The sequence below is a fragment of the Halichoerus grypus genome, chromosome 7 (genome assembly GCF_964656455.1).
Source record: "Halichoerus grypus chromosome 7, mHalGry1.hap1.1, whole genome shotgun sequence".
Classification (NCBI taxonomy): domain Eukaryota; kingdom Metazoa; phylum Chordata; class Mammalia; order Carnivora; family Phocidae; genus Halichoerus; species Halichoerus grypus.
In genome coordinates this window covers 103,599,006-103,611,024 of record NC_135718.1, presented here as the reverse complement: position 1 = coordinate 103,611,024, position 12,019 = coordinate 103,599,006, and the positions used below count along the sequence as shown (strand labels likewise).

Below are 12,019 nucleotides of genomic sequence, written 5' to 3'. Positions count from 1 at the left end.
TGTACTGAAAACTACAAAACATTGCTGAAAGACATTTAAAGAAGACATAAATAAATAGACATTGTGTGTTAATGGATTGGCAGACTTAATATTGTTAAGATCATAGTACTACCTGAAGCAATCTACAAATTCAATGCAAGCTCTATCAAACTCCCAATGGTGGTGGTTCTTTTTGCAGAAACAACAACAACAAAAAAAACCATCCTAAAATTCATATGGTATCAGAATGGACCACAAATAGCCAAACAATCTTGAAAAAGAGCAAAGTTGGAGGAATCACACTCCAGATTTTGAAGCTGCAAAGCTACAGTGATCAAGACAGTGTGGTACTGGTATAAAGACAGACATGTAGATCAATGGAATAGAACAGAGCCCAGAAATAAATACACACATATGAAATGATTTTTGACAGTGTTGCCAAGAACATTCATTGAGTAAAGGACAGTTTTTCCAACAAATGGTGCTGGGAAAACTGGATATCCAAATGCAAAAGAATGAATTTGGACCCTACCTCACACCGTATTCAAAAACTAACTCAAAATGAACCAAAGGCTAAATGTAAAAGCTAAAACTACAGAACTCTTAAAATACAGGCATGGAGCGCCTGGGTGGCTTAGCCGTTAAGCGTCTGCCTTCGGCTCAGGTCATGATCCCAGGGTCTGAGCCCCGCTTCGGGCTCCCTGCTCAGCAGGAAGCCTGCTTCTCCCTCTCCCACTCCCCCTGCTTGCGTTCCGGCTCTCGCTAATTCTCTCTCTCAAATAAATAAATAAAATCTTAAAAAAAAAAAAAAAAGAAAATACAGGCATAAATCTTCATGATCTTGGAGTAGGCAGTGGTTTTTTTTAGATATGACATGAAAAAGCACAAGGAATAAAAGATAAATTGAACTAAATCAAGACTTAAAACTTTGTGCTTCAAAGGACACCATCAGGGAGTGAAAGAACAACTCACAGAATGGGAGAAAGTAATTGTAACTCATATATCTGAAAGGAAGTTGTGTCTAGGATATATTAAAGACTCTGAGAACTCAGTAATAAAAAGGACATAATTTTAAAATGGGAAAAGATCTGAATAGACACCTCACCAAAGAAGATACACAAATGGCAAATGAGCAAATGAAATGTTGCTCAACATATTTGTCATTAAGGAATTGTAAATTAAAACAACAAGATTCTGCTAACACCAATTAGAATAGCTAAAATCCAAAACACTTACAATACCAAATGCTGGTGAGAATGTGGAACAATAGAACTCATTTGGTGAAATGGCTGGTGAAAATAAAAGATAGTATAGCCACTTTGGAAGTTACTATATGAATCTATGATTCTGTTAATGTGAAATGTCCAAAATAGGCAACTCCATAGAGACAGAAAATAGATCAGTGTTTTCCTATGGTTGGTGGAGAGTTGGAAGGAAATATGGGAGGGGAGACTTAAAAGAGTATGGCCTTCTTTGAAGGGATGATGAAAATGTTCTAAAATTGTGGTTATGGTTGCACAACTATGAATATACTAAAAACCATTGAATTGTATATCTTAAATGGGTCACTTGTATACAAATTATATTTCAGTAAAGCTATTACAAAACCAAAATAATGCATTAAATTTTATGTGTTAGTATAGAAAAGGCCTTTGGAAGAATTCAAAAAATTTAGTGGGAGCTTTGATGTTACCACAGTTAGAGTAGCAGTGCATAAAATATACTCAATCAAACATTTAATTAATGAGTACTCATACAGACCTTTTCTTTTGACCTCAAGGTCCCTGAGCAGCAGCCCATTACTTTGTGTAGTGGGGTTGAAGATACAAAGCATTATGAGGAAGCCAAGAAATGTGTAGAAGAATTAGCATTGTACCTGAAACCACTCAGCAGTGCTAGAGGTAAATCAGATGCAACTATCCATGCTAAACATGTTTATTAAAGATGTTTTTATTATCATAAAAATTGTGGGCTATGGGGGGGCCTGGGTGGCACAGTCATTTAAGTGTCTGACTCTTGGTTTCGACTCAGGTCATGATCTCAGGGTCATGGGATTGAGCCCTGTCAGACTCTGTGCTCAGCTCAGAGTTTGAGTTTCTCTCTCCCTCTGTCCCTCCCCCTCCTCTCTAATATAAATAAATATTTTATTGTACTTATTTATTTTTTTTTTTAAGATTTTATTTATTTATTTGAGGGAGAGCGACAGAGATAGCACAAGCGGGGAGGAGAGGGAGAAGCAGGCTCCCCACTGAGCAAGGAGCCCGACACGGAACTGGATCCCAGGACATTGGGATCATGACCTGAGCCAGAGCAGACACTTAACCAACTGAGCCACCCAGGCGCCCCATAAATAAATCCTTAAAAAAATTGTGGGCTCTAAGTGAATGCTAATGAAATTCACTTATTTATTGTAAATCAAACCCACAAACACTAAATAATATCATTACAAACCACATCAAATAAGTGAATTTAGAGTTTATGTGATGTTGAAAACATTTGAATGAGTTGCAAAACTAAGTGAATATACTAGTGGTTTCAGAAGGGCTCTCCATCATTTGACAACTCTGGATTGTCTGCCTTCTATTCAGTTTTATGTGGTGTGCCATAGTGAGTGAAATAAAATTGGAAGTTGCCCTTAACTGCCTTGCCATTATGGCTTATTATTTCATTAGGAAGGTAAAATTAACCATTATGAAATAATGTGCCATAACTGTTAGGACCTCAAGATTTGAGTCTTAAACTAATTATTAATGTTGTCTGGCCTTTTCCCCTTTTTCCTCCATGGTTATGATGAATAATGATATATTTAATGTTGTAATGAGTGTTATATTTACATGAGATAACAGCTTTTGTATACTTTTAAAATGCAAACTAGGCTTTATATAATTTTATCCATTATTTATTTTAAACATTCTAGTAGAACTGGGAACTATTCATGTATGCGTAAGTCAGTCAGCCCATCAGAGGAAGTTTTTCTGGACTCTAAAATTGCATTGTAAACCTAGAAATAACCTTTTACTCTCTTTTAAAGGAGTGGGTCTGAATAGCACTACTCAGAGTGTTCTGAGTCGCCCAATGCAGAGGAAGCTGGTGACTCTGGTCCACTGCCAACTAGTGGAAGAAGAAGGCAGGATTCGTGCTATGAGAGCAGCTCGATCTTTAGGTGAACGAACAGTTACAGAGCTCATTCTTCAGCACCAGAATCCTCAGCAACTCTCCTCTAATCTTTGGGCAGCAGTCAGGGCTAGGGGCTGCCAGTTCCTTGGACCAGGTATGTGATTAAAGTTTGATATTTACTATACTAGTAATTCTAAAAGTATGGTGTTAAGAACTATAAATGTGATGTACAAAGTCTAGTTCTTTGTAGTATTCTGTTGTTACCAAGAAATATCCCACTTGACAATCATGGCTTCAGTAATTCCATGTCAGTATTTTAGACCATGTAAAACTTTTCTCAGTGTTAAAAGTTTTCAGTTTGTTAGAGGTTTTTCTTGAATGTATTAATTTTTTATCTGCTTTCTTAAATAAAATATGCAGAGTGTAATATAAAATTGCCCCAGAATGGTTAGAAAGTGTAACTGTGGATATGTGTTATTGTGTTGTGTTGCCCATCGAGTGGTACCTGCAGAAATTATTAAACATTGCCCTTCTGATAAATAAATTTATCTTATCTTTGTATGTAATAAATTTTGGTTTTGCCTAACTTTTCCTAGCAATGCAGGAGGAAGCTTTAAAGCTGGTTCTCCTGGCCTTGGAAGATGGTTCTGCTTTGTCAAGAAAAGTATTGGTTCTCTTTGTGGTGCAAAGGTTGGAGCCGCGGTTTCCTCAGGCCTCTAAAACTAGCATTGGGCATGTTGTCCAGCTCCTTTATAGAGCTTCCTGCTTCAAGGTATGAACTAATGTTAAATTTCAGCCTAAAAGGAAACATTGTCTTTTTCCCAAACTTAAGTAGTAAAACTTTGAGTTTAATAAAGTTGCCCCTCAGAAAATTTCAATAATTTTTTTCTTTTCAAAAATGTAAAAAAAATAAATAAAAAGAATGTAAATGGTGTCCTATTAAAGTTAGAACTTGTTATATTAAGTTTTGTATATTAGATATTGAACAACATAGAGCAAACTGAGATTTATAGATTTTTATATTTGAAGAGGCTAATAAGCTGTGTCATTTTTTTCACCAAGACTATATGCAGAATTGGTCTGAACAGAGAGTAATTGAAGCAAGAAGTTTCATATTGCTCTTTGCTCCTGCTGTAATTCCACATATAGAGTACTGGAGTTCATTTGCCATTTCATTTTCAGTATATATAGTAATGCCGCACATATTCTTTTGTATCCCAAATTGAATCAGCACTGCTTCAAACATCAGTGCTCACTGTGTATCATTTATCATTCATCCTGTTTTCCTGACTTCTTAATGTCAAGGCTTCTTGCTTCTGACACACACATAACTAGTACTTCATAGACCAGGGAGGCATGCCTCTAAAAATTTTTTAATTCATACAAACTATAAGGATATCCATTCCTGGGTCACCATGTCCCCTCATCTGACACTCAAACTAAAAAATCCTACAGTGTACTATAGTTTATTTTCTCATTTCCTGAGAAAGATAGAATGGTTTACAAAATCAACAGGAAAGCATACCAGTTTATTTATATATTTTTAAAGATCTTATTTATTTATTTGACAGAGAGAGAGCACAAGCAGGGGGAGTGGCAGGCAGAGGGAGAGGGAGAAGCAGGCTCCCCGCTGAGCAGAGAGCCTGACCTGGGGCTCGGTGAGCTGAAAGCAGACATTTAACCACGTGCCCCAAAAGCATACCCCAATTTAATTTTTAAAAAAATTTTAAAGCTCTATAAATGCCCACGTTATTATGTTTCTTTCTAGAGTCAGATTATATATATAATGAAAATGAGGTGTGCACTCCAGGTCTGTACCCAACCCTGTCCTTGGCCTTAGGTACCTCTGGAACTGTCAGAAACTCTAGCCAAAATAACTCCCAGCTAGTTCAGATTGTCCCCAAATAACTCACATTTGTTGTAATGATTATAATAACATGATTGTACAGTGTAATCTGGAATATACTTCAGAATGTCTGTCTGCTTCCAGAGTTCTTTTTTCTCTAATAACAGCACCAGACAGACACAATATTGCAAGCTTAAAAAATAAAAGGAAAGAAAAGGAAATCCATCCTCCCCCTGTGAAAAATTAGTCCAAAAACTCCAGAATACCCACAGTGAACCTCTCTCAATCCTAATTAAAAGCATTAATAGTAATTGAAAAGAGATTGGAAATTTGTAAAAATCCAATTATTTTTCATTTGGGTCATGATTATTTCCCCTTATTTCATTGTCTACCTGCTTTCTTCTCTTGCTGGTAATATGTCCTACAGTCTCCATCATGAGAAGACTTATCTTCTCTCATCACAATAGGTCCATACCCTAAATTTTACTCACCATGGCAAAGTTTCTGTTAAGTATCTACCAATACCTATTTCATTTTCTTTGTGGAAGTCACATCGGTAGGCATTTTCCATTCTTCCTTATAGCTGTATGTGTCCACATAGCCGTGTTCTGGCTGCATCCTTTTAGCATCTCTTTTATTTCCATTTGAAAAACCTTTTCAGGGGTGCCTGGGTGGCTCAGTCCTTATTTATCAGGTCATGATAAATAAATAAATAAAATCTTTAAAGGAAAACCTTTTCAGACAGGGATAATTCTGGTCCTTCTTAGTACAGTATAGTTCCAGGACTTACTTTAGACATGCATCTCTTAGAAATCTTTGACTGTTTTTAGGTAAAAGACAGTTTTGAGAACCAAGGCCAGGGAACCCTAGTATATCTTACAGAAAACATTCTACATTTTAATAAGGTTTAGCCTATATTGAGAGGGTGTTTTTATACATCCACATAATGCATTTGGTCTTTTGACTTGCCTTTGAATAGTGGCAAGATATTTTTTGTTTTTGTGACTCTAGTTCTTGATTTTTTTTTTTTTAATCTATTTGGTACGGACTTACCTAACAAAATTTAAGTTAGACCTTCTTCTGATTAAGAATGGAATACATTTAAAAATATAATCAGGCTGACCTAGAAGTCTTGCTGTAGTTTTCTTTGGTGGAAGAAAAAAATGGGAATTTTCTACTAGAGGAATTTGAGTCTTTATGGGAATAAAAGGTTAACAAGGTAAAATATATTCTGAAATATATTAGGATACAGATGATCCTGGACTAGAATTAATTATTTTACTTTGGGGGTACCCGGGTGGCTCAGTTGGCAAAGCATCTGCCTTTGGCTCAAGTCGTGATCCCAGGGTCCTGGGATTGATCCCTGTGTCGGGCTCCCTGCTTAGTGGAGAGCCTTCTTTTTTCTCCCTCTCCCTCTGCCCCTCCCACCTGCTCATGCTCTCTCTCTCTCTCTCTCTCTTTCGCTCTCACTCTCACTCTATCTCAAATAAATGAAATCTTTAAAAAAAAATTATTCAACTTTGATTTCTTGAGCCTTTGGCCTAAACCCAGCTTGATTCAAAATGTAGCAATATAGCAAAAATAACAATAGTACCTACCTCAACAAGTTTAGAGAATTAAATGAGTTAATGTCAGTATGATGGGTAAATAAGTTAACACACTGACTAGTACATACTAAGGGCTCAATAAGGGTTAATCATTTTAATTACTAAAAGATATTATCATCATTATTATTTTATACTTTCTGATGGTGGCCCAGCGTGCAAAACTCTGTGGAAAATTAAGCTAAGCACAGATTAATCATCTTTAGAATCATACCAGCATCTGACTGAAGCTCTTTCACTTAGGAGTATCAGCCAGCTCAATGCCAGGCAAGCCCAAGTTTAATAATCCACAGTTATGAAGAAGAAACATACATTGGGTTTTTTTTCCAGGATAATTGCATATTTTCTTTCCTTTTTTTAAGTCATTGCTTTATTTGTGTGTGTGTGTGTGTGTGTGTGTGTGTGTGTGTACATATGTATGTATATATAAAGAAGTAGGCTCCATATCCAATGTGGGGCTTGAACTCATGCCTTGAGACCAAGAGTCACATGCTGTACTGGCTGAGCCAGACAGGTGCCTCAAGTATTTTCTTCTTTTCAAAAATGCATATCTATACATATACAGTTTAAACTCTATATATGTGTTAAGGTCTATCCAATCTTGGGATTTTCCTCCAGCACATACTCATTCTTCCCATAAGACCTATTGACAAGATTTTGATGTCTTTAAAGGCAGAAATGGTTTACAGGCAAAACAGTGTGTTCCATTTTAATCTTGTTATTGTTGTTAAATTTGTTATATTAAAAATTATCTGTTCTCTATATATGCTCATATAAAGTATAAACTCATTTTGTTTCTTACCTGACTCATGAGATTATGTGTGTCTTACTAGGTCACCAAACGTGATGAAGACTCTTCTCTGATGCAGCTAAAAGAAGAATTTAGAACCTACGAAGCTTTGCGGCGAGAACATGACTCCCAGATAGTGCAAATTGCCATGGAAGCAGGCTTACGAATTGCACCAGACCAATGGTCCTCTTTACTTTATGGAGACCAGTCTCACAAGTCTCATATGCAGTCAATTATTGACAAGGTAGACCCTTTTTTGTTCCTTACTTCTTGGACTAATCTTGGAGTTTTGGTAATTCATGATTTAGTAATTTATTTAATAAATGTATGTTAAAGTGAATACTGTATGTCAGGCTCTTATAAATTACATTATCTGTAGCTGAGTATCATAGCTTGTCACATAGTAATACCAGTTTATTTATATAAAGGTTTTTTTTAATTAATGTATAATTGATATTCATATAAGATTTGACTAGTGTTATAATAGTTTATCCGGCACACTCTAGTTTATTTTGAGAGTCTTCCATCTCTATTATTGTTGCCTCTCTCCCTTCTTGTTTTGTTCCCTGAGTTTTAATCATTGTGTTAATTAAACCCATTTTCTAAATGCCTTTATTGTCTTCCTGTAACAGCCATTCAGTGTTCTGGAGAATGTATACATTGAGGTTTCTTATGATTCTTAGCCACAATAATTTCACATAATAAGTTACCAGTCATTCTAGGTTTGATCAAATTTTCAATAAACTTATTTCTACTTTATCTCTTCTTTGTTATGATAAAAAGATCACTAGAGTACATACACATGGTCAGGCTCCATTGTTTGTTGCTGGCTCTAAGTGCTATATTTAGTTCTATTAAAACTAGGATAATCCTATAATTGTTTTTGTTGTAATTCAACATGAAGTATATGAAAATGTAGGAAGTCTTAAAGCACCATGTAAATATATATGTTATGATAGCATTAACTTTTACTATTTTACCTTAAATACTTAAAACTAGAGAGATGATTATACTTTAGAGTCCACCCACATTTAATTTAAAGAAATAAGATCAAGATGTAAGGGTAGATCAAATATAATACTATTTAACACTTACTGAGAGTTTACTGGTGCCTGGTCATTTTAAATAATCCATTTAATCCTTTCAATAACCCTGTATTGTCCCAGGGAGATAGATTAAGTACATTTCTCCAGGATCACATAGGTAATCAGTGACAGGGCTGGATTTGAAGTTGGGTATACTGACTCTAGAATCCATGTTCTTAACCACCAAATCTTTCCAGACTATTCTGTCACTTTTTGTTATTCCCAAGAAAGGATTATTTGAATGAGTAGTGTATTGATGTCAAAGGACAATTGGGGAATGTGTTTTATATGCTTGTTACATAATTTTCAGTATAATGTATATTACTTGTTTTGTCCTATAAATCTTTTCTAGATACCTTTGCCCAAACTTTACCTGCAACTCCTAGGTCTGAAATTATGCAACTGACCGATTATAATGTATTGAAACCTTAGTAATGGTCTCTTAAAGAAGTAACTTTCTACCTCTGAAGAGAAAGTTGGCTTGCTTTTATAAAGGTTCTACAAGCAGGTTGACCTTTTTGTGTGAACTAGACTATATAATTTATCCTGTAACAGTATCTTCACATCATGAGCAATAGTTTGAATTTAATATCCAGAGACCTTCTTATAACAAACTGGTAAACTTTGCAGTGTATGTGGCATCTTATTATCTAGAGCAGTATAACTTTCTGTGGTAGTGAAAATGTTCTATATATGCACTAATATGGTGATCATTAGCCACCCACGGCTGTTTAGCACCCAAAATGTGACTGTGCAACTGAAGAGCTACATTTTTATTTTATTAATTTTAACTTAAATAGCCACATACTGCTAATGGCTACTGTGTTGGACCTTACAGAGAATTTATTAAAAGTGATATGAAAAGCAATAATCATAGTAAATTAATGGATAAACATGAATTATCAGTTCCCAAAGAAGAAACATATGTAATTGATAGGATAGAATTCAGCTCCAGTAATAATTAAATGCACATTTAAAACTAATATTACAAATATTGCCTATTAAATTAGCAAAAGAGACATATATTGCCATACATTGCTTATGGTTTGTAAAATGCATTAGTTAAAACCTTTGGGAAACAATTTGTCAGTGAATAAAAACTCAAAAATGTTCATGTCCTTTGATCAAATTTGCTCTTCCCAGGAATATATTTTAAGGAAATAATCCAAACTTTGAAAAAGGTTATGAATTCAAAAGTGTTAATTGCTACATTATTTATAAAGTAGAAAATAAGCAGATGGTTAAAGAAGTTATCTAGCTCTCTGCTCAGAATACGGTTATATGACCATTAAAATAAGTTACTTCAAGACAGATACTCTCTTCAGCTGATAAATAACATTCAGTTTCTTTTAAAAAAAGTAATATTTTTATTAAGTATCAGTGATGGATACATGGGTGTTGTCATTATATTAGACACTTAGAAATATTTCATAATAAAAATGGTTAGCAGTAGAAAAATGCTTTTGTTATAATATTAATGGTAGCCAAAACCATAAGTGTGTAAATAATTTTAAGTTTATAAAAAGCATGCAAAGATGAAAAAATTGAATAAAGGCATGTTAGCATTTGAATGGTTATTTCTCATGTTTTTTAAAATGTATGCTTTTTTTAAAAAAAAATTACCTTTTAAAGAGTGACCTTTTAGGGTCTCATCTATATTAATAAACTGCATAGAGAGCTAAATGTTTCCAAGTAAGCACCTTTAGTTACTATAATCTAATCAATTTCCCCCTATTAAAGGTCCTATATGTAGGGCCTCTTAGGGAGTTAATGTAAGAAAGTGTGTCATTAATTAAGCTTGAGGAAAATATACAGCCTGATAGCTTCCAAGAATCCCAAACCATTATAAGATTATTTTTGAGCTGGAGTGGACTTTGGAAATTATTTAGTCCATATCACAGATGGACTTCGATTGAGTCCGTAAAGATTATATCCGGTGTCATGATTTGTGGTCTCTAACAAAACTTGAACTCAAGCTCAGTTTGACTGAGTTCAGTTTCATTGTTCTTGGTATTGTATAGTGTTATCTCTAGACTCCAAATTTCAGTTCTTTGGGAAGCACTCCAAGAGCCAAACTAATATAGTGCTCTAAGAACGTAAGACAGAAAGAGTATACTTCCAAATTGAGGAATTGAGAAAGGCCTCACATTTGAGGAATGTGCCATCAGAGGGAAGAGAGTTTACAATCTGCCAAGCTGTGAATGCAGGGAAGTGCAGGGTTTGCTCAGGCACCAGTAATCCAGTTTGGCCAAAGCCTGGAATGTGTGGGAGGATAAAATTAAATATAATAAGTTGCAAAAATGATTGCAATATTGTAAATAATCTTTACTTTAAAAGGATTAGCTGGTTTTTGGAAAGTTAATATTTATCGTTTTTAAGTTGCAGACCCCAGCCTCTTTTGCACAAAGTGTTCAGGAACTAACAATTGCTCTCCAGCGAACTGGAGATCCAGCAAATTTGAACCGACTAAGACCCCATTTGGAGCTATTGGCAAACATTGACCCTAGTCCAGGTAAATAAACCCAAGGGAAATTAATGGACTGTCCTATGAGTGCCTCAGTGCTGCTCAGTGATTCTTTTAATTAATTATCTTTTGTTACATTCCTTGAGAATTTCCCATTTACACAGTATTTAAGTTTCTGCCCCAGCCTTGTCCATCTATCTGTTCATTGCTTCAACCAGTATTTATTTAAAACCTTTGTACTTCCTGCTCACTTCACCAGGGAAGTAGATTCACTCTGGGATCCTTCTCATATCACAGAATTGTGCTGTATTTACTGTTCTCATCTGTTTTGACAAAACACAGGTTCTCTAATTTTTTCTGTATCCTATGTCCTTAGTTGCATTTTCTTGGTCCCATTTTTCCCCCACTCTGTGATGATAATGTCTAATTCATCAAGTATCCTCTCTTGCATATTTTTACTTTGTCAACCCTTTTCTTGCTCCTTGCCCTTGACCTGAAAATCACCCAACTTTCATTTTTCTCATCTAAGGTATTTTTAGCTTGTGTCTTGCACCTGAGCTAAAAAACTCCTAACATTCACAAGTAATTTCCCAGTTTCGAATTCCAAAGGCGGTTTCTCAGTCCTCAAATTACTTGATTTCTCTTTAGCATTTGATAATGTTGTTGGCTAATTCCTCAATATAGAAACTCTCCTGATACCTTATCTTTCTGTACTCTCATAGTTTCCTTCTGACTTGTCTAAATGCTGCTTCTGTCTTATTTTGACCACTCTTCCCTCCTGCCCACTAAGGAGTAGACCAGTTGTGTTCTTGGAATTTTGGTTTTTTTGCATTCTATTGATGATTCAGGTCATTCATTGGGTATCACTTTCTGTAGAAAATAGACTCCCAAATATCTCTATCATTGTTGTCTCTTCATCACTCCAGACTTACTTTCCCAAATGCTTTCTGAGAGTCTTCATCATCTCTGTTCTTCAAAGCAAATTCTTCTTCACTTGATACCAGCTCGTCCTCCTGTGTTCTCTGTTAAATGACCTCATTGTCTGAGGTATTTACACTTAAAACCCGAGTCTCTTGTCTTAGCTCGTATCTTTTCCTTTTACTTGCTCTACATACCATTTCAGACAACAGGATC

At 35.2% G+C, this 12,019-nt stretch overlaps 1 protein-coding gene across 6 annotated transcripts in view; it reads left to right on the top strand.

The window, feature by feature from the left end:
* Positions 1-12,019, top strand: part of RC3H1 (ring finger and CCCH-type domains 1) — an 81,960-nt gene that overhangs the window by 35,899 nt on the left and 34,042 nt on the right. For 5 of the 6 annotated variants that reach the window (XM_078077985.1, XM_036077543.2, XM_078077981.1 and 2 more), the window contains 5 exons: positions 1,760-1,880; positions 3,011-3,250; positions 3,693-3,868; positions 7,380-7,580; positions 10,801-10,933. In XM_078077985.1, coding sequence (XP_077934111.1) covers positions 1,760-1,880; positions 3,011-3,250; positions 3,693-3,868; positions 7,380-7,580; positions 10,801-10,933 — 871 coding nt within the window. The remainder of the gene's footprint in view (positions 1-1,759; positions 1,881-3,010; positions 3,251-3,692; positions 3,869-7,379; positions 7,581-10,800; positions 10,934-12,019) is intronic. The other variant, XM_078077984.1, reaches the window with a different exon arrangement.